This window comes from Taudactylus pleione, unplaced genomic scaffold (assembly GCF_031769625.1).
Source record: "Taudactylus pleione unplaced genomic scaffold, aTauple2 ptg000154l, whole genome shotgun sequence".
In the NCBI taxonomy this organism is placed as follows: domain Eukaryota; kingdom Metazoa; phylum Chordata; class Amphibia; order Anura; family Myobatrachidae; genus Taudactylus; species Taudactylus pleione.
Genome location: NW_028284556.1, coordinates 5,386,345 through 5,406,536, shown reverse-complemented (window position 1 = coordinate 5,406,536; position 20,192 = coordinate 5,386,345). Strand labels below are relative to the sequence as shown.

Genomic DNA, 20,192 nt, shown 5'->3' with positions numbered 1-20,192 from the left:
ACATATTGTATTATGCTATATTACTTTTGTCCTTGGGTAAATGGACATACAAATTCTTTATATCACATATATCAATACAAGCCGGGTAGGATGGAAGAATTTTCGAGTTAAAAAGACAAAAGCAGAATCAGGTTTTGTGTACTATGGGCCTGATTCAGAGCCGCTCGTAAGCGGCCGCTCGTTCGTTCCGAGCGATGTTTGCCCAACTGCGCATGCGTACGGATCGTAATACGCATGCGCGAACCAGTCATTGCGGCCGAAAATCGTTTGTTCGCTAAATAGCGAATGTCTGCTATTTTGAATGATAGGAGAAGGCGTATGTGGGTGGTAACAGGGGAAGGTGCTTGGAAACGGGGAGTGGAGATCCGAACGCAGGCGTGCTTAAAGGTCAAAACGGGCGTTTTATGGGTGTGCATAATTAATACAGCAGCGTCATTGACCACGTCACTGGGTTATTTTACAGTCAGAACTGCTCGCAAGATTGCGGTAGGGAAAACCAACCACAAGAATAGCGAGCAGTTCAGACGCTGGTCGATGTACTCAATTAATCTAATAAATAGCGGACATGACGTAGGATGCGAGCGGCCAGGGGGCGTAGTTTTCCAAAAAACTACCGCATGTTTGGTTCGCTTGTTCAGACCTAGAGGCGTGAACAGACCGCAAAGAGCGAACGGTTCATTTGAATAGCCACCCCTTTTTTCTGAACGAGCGAGCGCAAATAGCGTCCGGCTCTGAATCAGGCCCTATATTTGCGCCTTGGAAAAACAAATACTAGATAATAGTTTAGGTATTGTTGGCAGGGGAATTTAGATGTGGAGCTTCGGATGGAGGGTGTAGGTGTAGAATGTATTTAGGCTGCAATAACTGCAGATATATAATTACTTATAATAATTGAGGAACAGGGGAAATGGGAAACAGATCCTGCACAGGATTGGTATTGATAATATATATAATGTGTTATAACCAACTGAAAATTATTCTTGGTTCATATCCATATCAATAACGAAATGTTGGTGGTGCTCCCAGGAATATATATGTTCAAATATTGAAATAGTTAATAATAGTTAAAATTATACACTAGTAACTAAAGAGTGCCCCAAATAGGAATTTATTTCTTTCTTCTTTTGTTTTTGAAAAAAAACTATTTCGATATATAATTACTCAACACTTCTATAAACTATGTTGCTCACTAGTCACTGATTAATTATTTGGCACTTACAAAACACATTGCAGATATTGTTCATATATTGATAAAAGGACAACAACAATGCCAATGACAATCAGAACCAATACCACTCATTTCATACCAGCCAACAGTCCCAGTGACTCTTTAGAAGCGATTAATATGCCGCTCTCCCTCCATTTTGACAAAATTATTATGAAAATGCTGTATGCACCAGTGGAAAGTGTACATGGCCCATAGTAACCAGTATTTCAGACATACATCTTGAAATCAGGACTCACTTGCCAGAAAAGGGAAAGTTGGTAGGTATTTACAATTAAATTATAAAGCACATTTAATTCTACCTGTTCTCCTGGGATCATCTTTTTGAGTCTCTAAGGATATTTGGTTTACAAGATGACGTTATTAGAGTTTTCAATTTTTATATGCCCAAGGTTTCAAACTTTATATGCCCACATAATTTCCCAAATTTCCTGTGATTGCCATCTTTCCCACCCTTTCGCATTTCAAAAATGTACCAGACAAGAAAGCCCACTGTCCCCATTGTTATTTGCGATTGCTTTAGTACTATTTTGCAGTGGCATTGAGAAAGGCACATGAGTTTCGGGGAATTCAAGTGGGCTTGGTTAAACTCAAAGTCGCTGTTTTTGCAGACTACATATTATTTTCTCAGACCCGACCTGCTCAGTTTACGCGGGACTTCATATTGTCGTCCAGTGCAGTTCCTTTGCAGGATACCATATCAATATATGAGATTTTGCCCCTTACTGGTTCCTTTTCGGGACTTTCTTTAAATACCTGCCCTTTTCCCCTTTAAATGCTCTCAAACCAAACTTAAATATATAGGTGTGTGTATATATGGCTGGATTCAGAGTTGTACGCTATTGCCACTGCAGCTGCGATCCCTTACGCAGCTACTGTGCAAAATTATGCAAATGTAGCAGCTGCCGCGATAAGTATTGAGACGCTCACTGGTATATTTGCAAATCCAAGCATCTGCTAACAAAGACACAGCTTCAGCCGATATTAGTAGTCCTGAGTAATGCAATTGTCAGCAATAGTTTTGTTTGTTGGAGTTTGCACAGGATAAATCTAAAAGGGGTAAGTGTAGGATTTATGTTTGACACCACCCTGGTATGTTCATATTGACAAAGAGATGGTGTGGTGAAAAATATAGCTCAGAAGGCCAACTAGTTAAATTCGCAACACCAAGAATTGGTTAGTAAATTTCCAGAGTTGGCGGTGCTCCCCAGAGTCAGAACAACACAGTATATAGACAAAGAGAAAGAAGACTCTTTTTTTGGGTACACTCAACATGTATATGATAATATAAAAATTTTATTTTTAATAGTTATGAGGACTAAATACAGGTTTACACACAAAACATATAAATACAGACAATAGTTGCCGATGGAGGAAACCATAAGTGACATACACTCATAAGTGAGTAATAAAATCTGGGTGACGGCGAATATTTGAAAGGTAATATATCAGTCCGTTGGTTGTATTCTAAAAATATATACTGACAAAATATTATTACACTCAATAATGAGTAGATAAGTCTGGGTAACCGCGGATGTAAAGAAACAATTAGATCAGTTTGATACCTCTAGATATATATATACAAGATATAAGTTGATACTATATATCAGAAAAACCTCCTAAAGAAAACGGCATGCACACATGAAAATTACAGTACCTCCCAGCTCTGGGTAACCCTAGGTATGCAGGGTTATGTCAAAGATATACATTTACATGTCATATCATAGTGCCTATAAGAGAATACACTTTGTTAGGTATCACATATCGGTAATTCAGGCACAAATATAATAGGTAGATAATATCACCAAAGAAAGCAGTATCAGCTAATTAGTTTAAAAAATCTTTTAAAAATGAGTTGCTGGTATATTAGATGTCAAAGTCAAATAATTGGTTATGATCGCTGTACAATTATTATCTGACGATATAGTCGTCTATGGTCAGATGACGTGTTACTAGGACGCTACTTTGCATCGGTGCAATCCAATGTGCACAAATGTGAGTCCACAATACACTGATGCACATAACGCACACATATGTATATATCTATATATATATACACACACACACACTGATATATATATATATATATATATACACACACACACACACACACACACACACACACACACAGACGTTCGTATGAATATCCACATATGTGCACATAGACGTTCACGTGCGTATTCACATACATACTGACATATTTGCTATTTCAATACACAGACGCACATATGCGGACGCATACATATAAAATGGTTCCCACACATAGTTAATAACCAGAGTTATTAAAGGTATTTGTTAGCTAATAATTATTATGTTATATGTACTTGAAAGAGATCTAAGGTTCAGAATACAGTGGCCATGTCATGTTTGGTATCATACTAAATCCCTGTTTATTTGCAGACATCCGTTTCTATCGGCAAAGAAATCACATCATGCGTCCGCTAGTTATGGATGATAGGGAGTTATTGAATAGAATGTTTTTACTTATATGCAGTGTTGTAGCCAGTATTAACCAGTTCTTCGGCGGGAAGCTACACGATGTGACTGTTGGAAGAATGAGCCATACCCCTGATGACACTGTATGAACTGACCAATGACCAGATTGACCAGAAGCAAGAACCAATGAGAACCTGTCAATTTATCCCATTGTTAACTCTGAAACCTGTAAGGTATATAAGCTGTGGGCTGTTCTCAGTGTACGGGCATCTTCTTGCGACCATAGACGTCTGGATTGATGACTGTATACTGGGACCAGTGCACACGCGTATGTATCGGGCTGTACTATTTTCATTGCTTTTTACTCTAATTGTTAAATCTTACATTGTGTTACCCCTTTTTTACATAAATAACTTTTTGTGCTTTGGAACCACATGATTGGACTGGAAAGCAATTCTTTCTTAAGCGACTTGCAGCGCTAAACAGCGACTAATAGGAATCAATATAGAAGAAAACTTGAAACTTAATATTTCTAAAACAGAATTAATTATATTTCCACCAACCAATAACAGTTACCAACCTTATCTCTCTATCACTGTTGATAACTCGACAATCCACCCTGCCACACAAGCTCGCTGCCTTGGTGTCATCCTTGACTCTGAACTGTCCTTTGTTCCCCACATTCAATCTGTCTCAAAATCATGTTACATACATCTAAAAAACATATCCAAAATTCGACCATATCTCACACAAGACACTGCAAAAACTCTAATCCATGCATTTATTATTTCCCGTATTGACTATTGCAATAGTCTCTTTACTGGTCTTCCCAAAAACAGGCTATCTCCATTACAATCAATTATGAATGCAGCTGCAAGGCTTATCTTCCTTGCCAAACGTTCATCGTCTGCTGCCCCGCTCTGTCAGTCCCTCCATTGGATGCCGGTTTTCTACCGTATTCAATACAAAATACTCTTACTTACACATAAGGCTATTAACCAAACCACACCAACATACATCTCTTCACTCATTTCAAAATATCTCCCTGCCCGACCTCTCCGCTCAGCACAAGATCTGCGTCTCTCATCCCCACGCATTACTTGCTCCCATTCCCGGTTACAGGACTTTCTTTGGGCTGCACCTACTCTATGGAATGCCTTATCACGCACAATACGACTTTCCTCTAGTCTTCAATCCTTCAAGCGATCCCTGAAAACTCACCTCTTCAGGCAAGCTTATCAGATCCTAGAACCACCCACATAACCTTCATAGCCTCCATATGTAATTACATCCCCTTTCACAGTCCAAACACAACCTCACACATCGTCTTTCTCTCACATCCTCATGACATTTGGCCGACATTCCGGTGTAAATGGATCATGCAGCCCACCAAGAAACTGTGCATTCTGGCTGGACCAACATGCAATATATAGCACCTATCCTTGTGTATCAATGCCTATTTCCCTATAGATTGTAAGCTTGCGAGCAGGGCCTTCCTACCTATATATCTGTCTGTTATTACTCAGTTTTGTTCTATTAATGTTTACAATTGTAAAGCGCAATGGAATATGCTGCGCTATATAAGAAACTGTTAATAAATAAATAAAAGGTGGACTTCTTGTACACAGTAGTATGGCAACTCAGGTTAGTTAAGTAGATTTATATATCCCACCTCCTGTAGAATAAGGAAGTATGTAATGGGTTGTCACCTAAAAGAATAAACAAGTTAGATGTTGCAAAGTCAAATATAATTGCAATAAGCAATAGCAACAGAAGCGAGTCAATAGTTAGTAGTAAGAGGTAACAAATTTGTGACAGTGTAAAAAGGTAACATCTAGAATATAAGAAAAAAAAGTGCCCACAAAAAAAAAAAGAGTCTATATATAATGCAACTGTCATGCAGAATGGCCATGGGAACTGAGACACTGGATCCATATTTCTTGCATACGGGATAGCAGACACAGTATGTGACACTCCCCAAAACGGTTGCGACACGCCTGCGTATTTAGCAGACACTCCCAAACGCTCCTTGACTCTCAAATGGCGAATAACTAATTGCTGCAAGCAACTATGGTAATATGCTTTGAGGCATGCACAGTTAGTCGAAAATGCATGCACAGGTGGCTGACAGTCGCTCAACTGCAAAAACATTGGCATAAAATTCAGCTCTGAATCAGGTTCATAGCACCAAATCTGGGAGCTCTTTATTCCGCTAATTTTTCTCCTTTAGTTATTACAATTTTGAAGTTGCTGGGTCATTGAACTTCTCTGCCCTTATCTTTGCTAGGTAAAGTAGCGGTGTTGACTAAGGGGTCAATCCAATTAGGTGCGAGTTGCAAAATGCGAGGTGCGAGTTGCTGTTTTCTCTGCAAATTCACATAGCGAATTCATTTTGCATTCCAATTAGCAACTCGCACTATACCAGCCAGAGTAAAATCACATTTTTCAATTTGCACCTCACTGAGGGTGAGAGATGTAAGGGAAAATCTTTATTTTAAGGTTAAAATGTTGGGACACCATGCTGAACCCCTTGGACTAATTAGGCAATCTGAAGTTTCCAATCAGCTTGATTAGTCCAATAATTACATGTAAATTTTGGGGGTTAAAAAAATGGCCTCAAATTACCCAAAATCAACTTTTTTCCTACCTTTTTTTTGCATTTTTCGTTTAATTAGTTTGAAATTAAACAAAAAGTTTGCTTTCCTTATAATTTTTTTTTAAAGCACAAATCAGCCATTTGACACAATTTAAAAATCTTCAGTACTTTCCTTATACCCACAAACAACCTTCTATACGGTCCTGCTAACGAAATTATTTTTGGGGGGTCCAGGATGGTCTCCCCACTTTTTGAATGCACTTCTCTAACATCGCATTTGGCAGTCAAATCGCGACCCCCCCGCTGCAATTACCACGAATAGGCATTTTTAATCGGATTAGAGATATCTCGGGTGTGAGCATTCGTGCGAAGTCTTCGAGTTTCATGAGACCAACTTGCAATTCGCACCTAATAGGAATGACCCCTAAATCTGATTTGTCCATACTCACCAGACTATTCTCCAAATTCCTTTGTTGCAACAAAAAACTATAATAGTCATGATCAAGTTACAGCTTCTTTCGTGAGGACTAAGTGTACTCGAGTTGATGACTTTTTCCCATTCTGCTTTGTTTAGATACATGATTGACTGTTCTTAGACCATTCTATTTATACACTTACTTAGATAAAGCATTGTTCACCCCTTATTCCCTTAGTGCCTTTCTCCACAATCCTAAAGTTCTTCTCTCTCCCCATATTCTTTCAAACCCCCTATTTTGAGACACCTATTTGGTTTGAATTTCCATCAATTGAAGACTACATAGGAATGAGATGTTTTCTATTTATATCACTTATTGTGGTAATTCCTCTTTTACACTTGCCTTGGATAACAGTTTTTGTCATGGAGAGACAAAGGTATCATAAGAATTAAAGATGTGTTTGACCCCAGTTGCCACATTAGATCCTACCATGACCCTAGCCGTTCTAATGGGGTATCCGGTAAGTATATTTACATGTATTTACAGTTACCTTAATAAAATAGATGTGTAAAATTCCACTGGCGCTTTCCCAGATTACAAGTTCTCAAATTCAATTCAGGAAACATATAAAATAATAAAACACACAGTATATAGCATAGACTGTATGTGTTCAATTACAAACACTCAAATGCAAACATTTAATCTCCTGGGTGTGAGAGTTCTCATGTGTTGTTTTTTTTTTTTTTAGAAAAAGCATTTTGATACCTCCTGGGATATTTTTCTGATATATTCCCCTCCTCTCCATGAGGGATTTATTTTGGCCACATCTGTGAATTTAAGAGCTGTTGAATCTCATTAATGGAAGTATTCATGGTGTGTTGGTTCATGGTTGCTGATGGTGGAAAGATGTTCTCCTATTTTTTATTTGCAGTTTTCTAATAGTTGTCCCTACATAATCATACTGATAACGGCAGGAACTTTCAAGGAGATATATAACCCATTTGGAGTTGCAGGTGATCTTGTCAAGGAATTTTGCTTCTATCCCATTGGCTGTTGAGATGACATAAGACTTATCATAAGTAATGTGTTTGGAAACTGTAGCTCTAGTTTTGTTTGCATGCTGCACAGATCATGCAATGTTAGAAAGGTTTCTGATCTCCCAGCCATGATCCTAGGGAGTAATCTTTAATATCATTATTGTGCCTGTTAACCAAACTATTCCTGGTTATTCCATTAGTTTAAGTGGGAGGATTGGTTTTAAATCTGTATCCATCCATAGGGATATGCTGATGTTTGTATAGTATTTTTTTTAGATTATGAAGATCATTCCAAGCCTGGGCTTTCAGTTACACTGTCCATGCATGAACTGGTCATGCAAGCCAAAATCCCCAGAGACTTGGCACAGCAAAACAGTAAGTCATTGATTACTCAGCTGCGTTGGATTTTAATAATAAATCATGCTTATAGGTGATTTTCTATCCCTACAATAGCCTATGATAATAACCCAGCCCTATCGCTTTAGCTTAGCAATAGATCTCTATACTCTGTTGCAGTTATGAAAAATATATAAATATATATATATATATATATATATATATATAGTTATGTATGTCTCTAATAATTCAAGTCCAAACACAGCACTACTAGTATAATTCTGTATTAGTACTTATTGGTACATATGGTAAATCCACAGCATAATTAGTAATGGATCCACAGCATGTTAAGCAACGTTTCCGGATCTTAAAGACCCCGTCCTCAGGCTGCTGTGGTAGTGTAAAAATAGCAAATGACTAAGAAGAAATGCTGAAAGCCCTTACCTTTATCCCTCGTGTAGCTGTATGTGTGCCAATCCCGGAGACCGGCCGCGCTTCCTCGTCCGTCGGGACTCACACCGATGACGTCAACGCTGGGCGCCGGGTTGTTGCCTAGCAACCCCGACGCGATCTCCGGCTCAGGGACTTGGCTGTAAAAAAACAGTAAATTACTGCTGATGTAGTGTGGCAGTATGGAATACCGCTGTGGCCCCCGCACATAACTGTGAATACCGCTGTGAACTCCCTGCAACCTGCCGGGCTGTATGAAAAGATCAATTGGAACGCTTTTTAGAGACATTCATTCCTATTGTTGCATTTGACATGATTAGTGTTCACGGTTCAGGCCTCTTGGGTTTTTTACATTTGTTAATTATTTTATTTTTTATTTTTATTTTTTTCACACTCTTCATTTATACCAGTTACAATATTAGTCAGATGCTTATACCCCCCCTTTTTTTTGTCTACATACAACTATCAGCAGGACGGGTTTTATCGTCATAGTTTTGTAGTTCCATATTGGTAACTTTTCAATATATGTGCCCCCTGATAACGTTAAGTCGTTTGTTTTTGTATTTATCACATTTCACAGTTATGTGCAGGGGCCACAGTGGTATTCCATACTGCCACACTACATCAGCAGTAATTTACTGTTTTTTTACAGCCAAGTCCCTGTGCCAGAGATCGCGTCTGGGTTGCTAGGCAACAACCCGGCGCCCAGCGCTGACGTCAATTGTGTGAGTCCCGACGAACGAGGAAACGCGGCCGGTCTCCGGGACTGGCACACACACAGCTACACGAGGGATAAAGGTAAGGGCCTTTCAGCATTTCTTCTTAGTCATTTGCTATTTTTACACTACCATAGCAGCCTGAGGACGGCAAGGCAGGCGATCGCACAGCATGCCCACTCTGTCTTGGCGTACGATCACTTTGTGTATGCAGACGCCCACCAGCCATTCGTAAGACACCCACTTGCGCATGTCAACTCCTGGAAGTGTATGAAAACATTGGTATATCGACCACCATCGGATGCGATCGCAGCGCTTGAGGTTGACTATACCCTGCCGCAAGCACTGCGATCACTTCAGTGTGCAATACAACCAGGTGACATGTACCATGACGCTGCCTTTTAATTATGCACGCCTCTAAAACGGCTTTGAAACACTCAGGCACGCCGGCGTTCGTACCTCCACTCCCCCGTTTCTAGTGGACTGCCCCTGTCACCACCCACAAACTGCTTCTCCTGTCACTCAGTCTGCTGGGCTGTCTATGCGCAGCAAGCTATTGCTTCCCGATCTCTCGCACTGGTTCGCGCACGCGCACTGCAATGCATACGCATGCACAGATTGCAACTATCGGCCAGCTACGAGCGATCGCATCCTAGCGAGCGGGTCTGAACCAGCTCCACAGTTCTTCACTGCTTACAGTTTATACAAAGGGCAAGTTAATTGGAGCCCAGGAAGTTAGCTGCAACCTTCCCTCTGAATCATACAAAACAGCTTGCGACTATTTGACAAACTTCACCACCCACTTAATTTGTATTATACTTCATTGTCCATCACACTGATCAAAGCAACTTTTCTTTTTTTTAAATCATTTGCTATTAATCACTTTTTACTATTTTAGGAGACTTACATCATGTTGCTGCTTGCCAAATAAATGCTCATTTTGTTTGAATACATTTTTATACTGTTTGCACATCGCAATAGCTTGATCTTTACTTCTCTCATTTTAAATTTAAAAACAGGCCCAAATAAATGTAAAACTATTGCGCGAGAGAATTTATAACATAATTGCAAAGGCAAAAAGAACAACCACGTAAATTACCTTGCATATAATATCATTTTTATGCAATATTATTCATAGTAAAATATATTTGTATTACAGGTTCCAACTGAAGTGGCACAGAAAATAATATCTTACATTTGCTTACAAAGTAAAACACACAACCAACCTTGATGGAGCATGTATGTGTGAAATTGCTCAGGTTCCAACCAGAAAATGGATATACAATGAAGAAATCTTATCAACGCATTTGTTTGGCATCTGTAATGCACTAATAATGAGCATTGCTTACTAGAGTCTATGGTTGGAAGCTCTGAATAATCTCAAACTCCACTAAAGGGTGATCTTTTTATGTGATATTCAAACCAGCACAATGGCAGAAGTTCACTCATTACTGGAATAGATAGGAAACCGGCCAAAAAAACTGTGACATTTTAAAATAAATGTTCTCCTTTGTGCCAGGAAATTACAAAAGTATTTTGTAACGCTTAATGTAAATATTAAATACAGACTGTGCGTACATATAATAATAAATCAAAAACATGACATAACCACCCACTAGTATAATTTACCCCATATGAACTCTGTGGTTATAAACTGAGGAGTAGCAATCTATGCGAGGTGTACATGCACACACAAAATCTAGTGAGTACATTTACTTGAAAGGTGAGCATCTGTTATTAATATCTTGGCAGTCATTTTCTAATAGCAAACCTACTACTTGCAAATAAACGTTAATTTACCAAGTGATGTCCAAAAACAAAATGAGCATCACTATCCAGCACACAGATGTAATCATTACTAATTCTTTGGTCTAATGTTTCCTCCATGCTGGCTCATCCAGATGGTGTGTCCATTTCTCTTTCAGCCAGACCAGTGACAGAGGACAGTAGACAAACAGGAAGTGCTGCTGGGAGTGACCTAACAATAACAATCAATACCATGCAGTAGAGGCTGAATTCAAGCATACTGAGATATTCCAAGTAATAGCCATTTGATATATGAAGAGATCCACAGTAATGGAGGCTTGTAAGTGCAGCAGGATAGGCAGGTATGTGAGACCACACAGTCTTCTCTTGCAATGTAATTAGAACAACTAGGAGACACTGTTGAATACCAGAGCAAGTGAAGAAAAACTGACTATAAGAGCAAACTAGAAAGCTTATTTTAAGCGTCCATTATCTAGCCCCAGAGAACTGGCCTTGAAGTGGCTGATGAAAAACCCATCTTGGTCACTTGTCTGAAGAAGCCATAATTTATGCAAAAAATCTGTGCACTACTGCATTTTACCTGAAGAACTGTCCAAGGACACTAGTGTCATTGATTCTGCATCTCACATTGTGGGAGTGGGACGAGTATGTGAATGTTTACAGCAAGATATATAAGGAAAGTTATGGTAAAACTTGCTTGTTAACTCTCTTTCATCGATGTCCATAGGGTCCACAGGGAGACAATGGGGTGTAGGTGGTACTTGGGGGACCGGACACCAACAGCAAAGTTTTGTTTTGTCCCAGGATGCTTCGGTCCTTCCCCCTATACCCCGCCCACAGCCTAAGGGCAACTAAGTTTTGTTAAAAAGCCCAAGGCAGGAGCAGGATAGGAGAGAACACAGAAGAATCACTGGTACACAGAAGAATCACACTCTCACACAGAGAAGGAAACAAGTGACCAAGAGAATAAACCCATAGAAGCCAGGTGCGTCAGGACGGTGCCCTGTGGACCCTATGGACCTCAAAGAAAGAGAATTAACAAGGGTTTTACCATGATTCTCCTTTTCTTATTCAGGGTCCATAGGGCTCCACAGGGAGACAATGGGGATGTAACAAAGCAGTTGTTCACAAGCGGGGACACTCCTGAACTGAGAGGAGAACCCGGCGCTAGAAGGTAGCATCATGAGAGGCAAATGGGAACGCCTACCGTCTGGGGCCGGCCCCACTGACATCACAAATGATGTGAGTGGGAGTGCTTTCGGCTCTGATAGAGCCGAAAGCACTCTGGGGCTAGCGGCAACAAGACCCTACCACAAGGGTCTCGTTGCAAGTCCGATGGTCGCGATGGTCGTGACCATCGCGACCATCTTCCTGGCCGCTCGCTATAGCTGTGGGTGGTCACCCACAGCTATGCGAGCGGCCAGGAGGCCGCTCTGAAAAACAAGAAAGCAAGGATTCTAGAAACCCTAAAGGTCATAGTTTCTAGTAGCACACCACTGGAAATATGTATGCCACACATACAGAGGCCGGTTTATGCGCTCTGAGCATGGTCTGGACCACAGAGCTGGAAAACCCTTTAGAGCTTAGGAGGGATGTCTCAGGAGCCAAGCCGTTAATGACAGACGGGCCAGGTCCGGATGTAGACAGGGACCCTGAGACAACAGGTCTGGTTGTAGAGGAAGTTGGAGAGGAACGCCTATGGAGAGACTTTGAAGATCGCAGTACCAATGGTGCCTGGGCCAAACCGGAGCTAGCAACAGGACCGTGCCCTCTTCTTGCTTGAACTTCTGAAGAACTCACAGCAGAAGGGAGACTGGAGGATAGAAGTATGCCAAATGGAAGGTCCACTTCACGGATAATGCTTCAACGAAGGCTCAGTCAAGGTTCCTTGTCCTGGCCCCATACACTGGAAGCTTTTGGTTGTGTCATGAGGCCATGAGGTTCACGTCCGGTAGACCACATTTGTCCACCAGGAGCTGAAAAACTTCTGGATTGAGAGACTCCCCTGCATGCACGTTGTGACGGCTGAGGAAATCCGCCTCCCAAGTGGGAATCCCCGCGATGAACACTGCGGAGACGGCTGGGAGATGGCTTTCGGCCCATGTGATGAAGCAGGACACTTCTGCCATTGCTGACCGACTGAGTGCCTCCTTGGTGATAGAAGTAGGTCACTGCCGTGGCGTTGTTGGACTGTACTTGTAGAGGCTTGCCCTGAAGAATATCCTGAGCCAGTGTGAGGGCTTTGCAAATGGCTCAGAGTTCCAGTACGTTGATTGGCAAGACTGCCTTGGCTGGAGTCCAGAGCCCCTGAAAGGAGTGCTGGCCAGTTACTGCACCCCACCCGCGAATGCTTGCGTCCATTGTGAGGAGTGGCCAGTCTGGGATCCAAAAGGGGTGACCCTTATTTAGGAGGGATATCTGTAGCCACCAGGATAGGGACAGGCAAATCTCCAAAGAGAGGCCCATCGTCTGGGATCTGAGCAGATGAGGCAGCCCATTCCACCTAGAGAGGATCAGGTCTTGTAGGTGCCTCAAGTGAAATTGAGCAAACTCCACCATGTCGAAGTTGGACACCATGGATCTCAAGGTCTGCATTGCACGAGTGAATTGACACTTGGCGACTGTGGAGTAATCTGCACACTCGGTGCTGTAATACAGAGATTTTGTCTGCTGTCAGGAAGATTCTCTAAGTCTGATAGTCCAGGAAGGCTCCAAGATGTACCATTCTTGGAGAAGGGGTAAGGGAAGACTTTTTCCAGTTTATCAGTCAACCGTGAGTGTGTAAAAAGGTAATGGTTACTTGTAGATGGCGGTGAAGAATTTCTGGGGAGCTTGCTAAGAGCAAGAGATCATCCAAGTATGGGACCAGTCTGATCCCCTGACGATCAAGACAGGCCGCCATACCTGCCATGATCTTGGTAAAGACCCGAGGAGCTGTAGAAAACTTAAAAGGCAGTGCATAAAATTGGTAATGTTATTTTAGTACAGCAAACCGGAGATACAGCTGATGAGAAGGCGCTATAGGTACATATAGGTAAACATCCTGAATGTCCAGAGACACCATAAAGTTCCCAGGCTCCATAGCCAGGACAATAGAGTGTAGGTGAACGTCTAGTAGCACAGGCCTGTTTGGTCCTAGGCTTGGAGGCCTTTGTGGATGCCGACTGCCATGGAAAGAACTGACCTTTAGCTTTCCCTTGGGGATGAAATGGCCAAAAGGATGACATCCGAGGCTTCGTAGTAGATGCAGAGGGCAGGAACGCAGTCTTGGAAGCTGCCAAGGTAGTCACAATCTTGTCCAATTCTGAGCCAAACAGGATCTCCCCAGAATAAGGCAGAGACTCCAAAGCCTTTTTAGAGTCTGAATCTGCATTCAAATAATACGGCGGGCTACCATGGAAGTAGCAGATGCCTTGGAAGCTAGGAGGTAAGTATCCAAGGCCGCCTCCCCTAAATAGGAGGCTGCATCTCTAATGTGAGATATGTATGACAGCTGTTCCCTGGATCTGCCCACCCAGGCCGTAGCCCTGGCAGGGCAGGTAATAGCTCTTGTAAGAGAGAGAATATATACTTCAGGCAAGCTTTCATCGGTAGTTTCCTTTAAGGAGGTTGCAGTGTGTATAGGTAAGGTAGCGTTCTTAACTAGGCGTGTCACGTGGGAATCCACTGCATGGGAAACTTCCCATTTAGTGCAATCAGTAGCTGGTGGAGGGTAAAAGGAAATCAAGCGTTTAGGCAGCTGAAACTTTTTACTAGGTATATTCCATGCTTCACACATATGATTAAATAGCTGATCCGAGTGAGGAAACTCTGGCAAAACTACCTTCTGTCGCTTAAATAGTGTCTCTTTTACCCTAGGAGTGGGTTCTGTCTCTTTTATTTGAGGAATAGGTTTTACAGCTCTTACAAGTGCTGGTATATTCAATTTAGAGGGGGGCTCCTCTTCTCCAGAGGGGAAGTCAGAATGAAAGAGGTCTGCGTCTCCTGCCTCCCCAGATGATAACTCAGAATCTGATAGCTGGGTGGACTGGGAAGATAACACAGCACCCTTAGTAGGTTTAGTAGGTAAGGGTGTACCTGCTGTGGCCATCCCATAAGGGGAGCTACCACCAGGACCGCTAGGTGGCCCACAATTTTTGACAACACCTGTGAAAAGGAAGCCCTGGGGCGATTCTGAGGAGAGGATGCCGGGGCTGAGGGGCCAGGTGCCGTATAACAAGATGCACATAGACCATCTTGAATGAGCCAAGCCTGCTAAAGAGGACTTGCAAGACACCAGAGTGGGAGCAGCAGGCTGCTTGTTATTCTTGCCTTTGCCAGACATAGCTGCAAGGACAATTGTAGCACACAATCTGGCACAGTGCAGTGAGCAACCCAGATATATATATACAATATGACACAGTGTAGTGAGCAACACAGACAAACAGTATGTGATAGCCCTCTCAAATATAGGTAGATGTGAGGTACAATAAACCCAATATACCTCAGTATTCTAGGGTTATAATGAAAGAAAGGGAAAGGTATAAGCTGACTGTATGAGAAAAATAAACAGACAGCAGCGCTTGCACAAGTCACATACAATGCAGAGTATATAACATAACTTCAGTGGGCACTAAATTCAACTACACCGACTGAAGTGGCTTGTAGGAAATATTGCTGTATAACCTGGCCCTTGGGAGAGGTATACAGGGACACCGCACCTAGCGTTCCTGGAGACCTGAATGCAGAAAATGGCTGCCATAAGTCTCAGAGGGGGCGGAGGGTGAGGGAGGAGCAGCTCAGGGGTGGCAAGACCGCAGTGGAATGGCGCCCGTCTTCTCCCTATGCTGACATCAATCACCGGTTCCCTGGCCTTAATCTGTGCCAGTATTGTAATGCCCTGGTGGTCTAGTGGAGTCGAACCAGTGTCCACATCAGTGCCTCCGGTCTGTCTCCTGAGACCGGAGGCAAGGCTGCGCATAGACATGGGTCCCTGCAAGCGGGGATCTGCCTTACCTGTTCCCATGATTCCCCACTTCAGTCAGGGGTCCAAGGAGTCCTGCTAGCCACGTCCCCCCGGAGCCCCGCCAAGAGTACTTAGCCGAGGGCTGGTGTCACGGCACCGCGGAGGGGTGATGGAGCAGCAATGCAGACGTCCAGAAGACTATCTAGCGCTGCTGCACTTAATAAAAATGAAAATAAAAACTAAATCATAAAAATAAAGCTTTGGCTGCTTTTCTAACGTGGTCCAGCTCCTGCCGGACACCAATGAAACTGAGTTGCCTCCAGGCTGTGGGCGGGGTATAGGGGGAAGGACTGGAAAAAGCTTTGCTGTTGGTGTCTGGTCATCCAAGTACCACCTACACCCCATTGTCCCCTGTGGAGCCCTATAGACCACACACACACCTGTTGTTATTATTAATTTGTACCATCGGTGGGATAGGCACATGATCACCCATATTGACCCCTGAGTGTCCAAAACAAGCTGGTTTCCTGATAAGGAGAATATGGTTACAGCAATTTTCTCTCATTTTGTAAATTAAAGGCTAATGTGCCATCTGGTAGGTGCTCACAACAAAGGTTTATATATACAGAATCCTTCCTCTATCTTAACAGTTTTCAAAAAGCTCAATATAATTTGTATGATCAATGGTTTGTTCTCATTACATAATAAATGTATAAACTAAAAGATAAAGTTGCCATACTCTACTTGAAAAAGCTGCCCCTGTGCAGCGAAACGCGTTGGTGTTTTTTTACCCTGTTATTGACATTGGCACTTGTCCATTTGGACGTCAGCTACTTCACCTTCCCATTCCCATTGGAACACCGTGCTTTGGATTTGGGACTTTGTGCAGCATTTCCAGTACCGGTCATCAGAGGCTGTATCCATTTGCGTTTGGACTATTGCTGATTGTGATACCACTGCTAATTAAGGATCCTCTCCATCTTGATACAAGCCGGTAATATACAAACAAGCTGGATTTTTCAACTACCACGTATCTCCTATCTGGTGTTTTCCATTCAACTAGCTGACCCAACTAGTGCCTACAGGGACTCAAGTTTTGTGCTTTTAGATTGTTCTATGCACTAATTTTTTCATTGGCTATATACCCAGTACTGGTGTTTTATTGTTTTATTATTTATGTTAATTATTCATTATTGTAATAAATTGTTTATATTTTTATATCAGCGCTGCTCATTGTATATTTACATTCCAATGTGAATTGTAACTACTGTAAGTGCAATATATTAAATGAAAAGTGTATGTACTGTACAGTAAGACATAAGAACAAATTACTCAACTGGGCACACTCAGCACATATTTCTATTTCCGCTGCACTGACCAATTGTTTCTGAAACGTGAGGCTAATATGAGCTTAGCCCTGATGAAAAATATTAAAAATGTTCACATCCATTATCACATCATTTTGTTAGAACTTAAACTAAACTTCATAGGCTATCAGCAGCCATTAAATGCACTTCTCACTGTGCTAAATAAAAAAATAAAAAAGTAATAATTTCACAAAAACCAGAGTAATGCCCTGGGCCTTCAGACTATTTGCATTTTAAGGATTCTAAAGACAAAACAAAAGTCATACTCCCAACAATATATCATTGGCACACCTACTGACTGTCACTAATGGGGGAGGGAGGTAAAAAAGAAAAAAAACTCTTTCAACTACCTTAAGTTGAAAGCAATTATGCATAAATATATTTTTTCTATGTACAACAAACCTTTTATTTAGGTTTTACAAGAAACAGTCTGGGTTTTTGATCAGTGCATCATGACAGCCATAATTTACATCACTCATAAATTTAGACTTGGCACTTACTTTGCCGAAATAGTCAAGAATCTGGAAACCAGGAGGCAGCTGGGAATAGTCTTGGAGTTCCTTCTTCAAGTACTGCTCTAATGTAGCAGCTAGGTGCCCCAGGCCTTCTCTCATTTCTTCATTTAGTTCTTTAACATCTAAAAGTATAATAGGGTGGGAAAACGTTATAGGAGACAAGTAAGAGGTGTGCCAAGGAGTGGGAGGAATTAATATAACTTTAAAAATACACAGTAGGCTTATAAACATGGGAAAAAAACAAAACACCTGGTCTATTTATGGCACAAAATATTTAAAATTAAGCTGGAGTTTGAAAATAATCTAACTATTGCTGGGTACACACTAGACGACGTGTGTCCCCAGCAATGCGACCCGCAACCCCCCTGCCGACATATCCGACGGCCCGTACACACTGGACGATCCGGTGCCCGACCGCCCGATATGTTAGCCCCTGCTGCATCCCGCTGCATAGGGTCATCATCCGCATCGTCTGACTGGACTGCATGTAGGAATGATCAGACAATGCAACTGATGACCCCACGGGAGTGCGTACCACTCGATATAATGCGTACACACTGGACGATTTTAAAGATTGTCGTTCCGATGTGTCGGAATCGGGCAAATCATTAAAAAAAATCATCTAATCGAGGGGCCTTAATATGTATTTCTATAAATAAAATCAAACACAATGTAAAGTAAAGTAAAATGTAAAGTAGAAAAAAATTTGATAAACCAAATGTTTTTTTAGTCTTTTAAGCACACTAAATTACCATTCATTCTATTAACTTTTAACATCCTGCTAAATTCAAATGTAAATATTGAAGCCCAAGTAAGTGACTTATAAAGTAGCGTCATTGTCCCACTCACAATGTCTGAATTCATACCTATTCATACCTATGCGAATTGGTCATTATTTGAACCCGCTCGCAAAGCAGCCGAATTGCGTGCTTGAAAATAGCCAGCTGCATTTATGTCGCTGCACCAAGCATATACAGTACATCAGCTGGTGGGAGCAGACATGATCACTTTCTGCTCGGATTTACATTAGCCCTGTCCTGGGTCCAAACGATCCATCTGAAACGGTTGGACCTTTGCATATGCCTGCCTCTGCATAGGCCGCAAATCTGTCTACGTGTCAAGGACAAGCCAACAGCAAATGCCCCATTGCCGCCCAGTTACACCCTTGTAGCCAAAAGTGGAGAAAAACAGGTGCTCCTATAATTTAAGCCTCCAACGCGAAAATGGGCATCAATTGAATAGCGCCCCATGATCTCCTGTCACTTTAGACGGGAGATCCAGACAGCAAAAACAATTGCATACCGCCCCTAGTTGCCCCATATTACTTAAAAATTTAATCTCTTCATGTTGTCTACTTTCCTCTATACAATACCAAGTAATGTTCTTAAATATATTCCATGGAGTTTATTTTTCACCCCATAGGCAATACCTGGCAGACATTTCCGCTTCCCATGAGTGTCGTCGCTGCCGTGCTTCAGAGGCAGATCTATTTCATTGTTTTTGGGCATGTACTTTAATAAGATGTTTTTGTCTCCACGTTAGAAATGTCTTAGTGGAACATTTAGTCAATTATTTTCCGTTCACTGCGAATGGGTGATCTTGAAGTAATCCCAGAAATCCAGAGGGTTTCCAGAGGTTGTAGAAAGGTCCTTCTGGAAATTAGTGCAGTAGCCTATAAATCTATTCTGCAAGAAAGGATTCTAACTCTCCCACCTTATTTAAATTTGTTCAAGGGAAAATTACACCATATTTTTCAAATGGACTGGTTAGAGACTACCTTGGACAAAGAAAAATTGGTTTAAATTTTGTTTAAGTCCTGGGAAAGTTCTATTTCTTTCCACCCAGTGGATTTTCAACATCGAAATAGACATTCCCTTAAAAACACAGAATGGTATGAAACCAGACTGTTGTTGGGTGAACCTTCCATAATACTGGACAGTTAATTCCTTGATAAGTTATTATTTAATTTGGGTTCTTGGCTCCTCCCGTCTCCAATAAGGGCCCTATTGGGATATTGATTTAAAAGATATAACTGTACTTGACATTTATTTATTAATGGTTTTGGGCGTATTAGCCATATGTGTGGACACATTTATGTACATTATTGTATATTTCTGTACACGACTACAAACATGTTTATGTTTTTCCTTTTTTGTCTTTATATATTTTGATATATTATACTCAATATTTGTGAATTGATGCGATGCTTCAATATAAAGTGATTTAAAAAGAAAAAAAAGTTGTTTTTAATTTTTGGTAAACAAATGTTAATACTTTGTCCGTGGTTCTTATTGTTGGCACACCTGTTGAGGATTTTTTTTTCTGATTATAGGCTATATAAGCTGCTTGCCAGAGCCTAGTAAATTATATCTCTGAGGAAATTGTA

At 41.4% G+C, this 20,192-nt stretch overlaps 1 protein-coding gene across 1 annotated transcript in view; it reads right to left on the bottom strand.

Moving 5' to 3' along the window:
- Positions 1-20,192, bottom strand: part of SMYD3 (SET and MYND domain containing 3) — a 1,005,705-nt gene that overhangs the window by 815,285 nt on the left and 170,228 nt on the right. Inside the window, exon 5 of the mRNA XM_088474473.1 lies at positions 17,792-17,928. Coding sequence (XP_088330599.1) covers positions 17,792-17,928 — 137 coding nt within the window. The remainder of the gene's footprint in view (positions 1-17,791; positions 17,929-20,192) is intronic.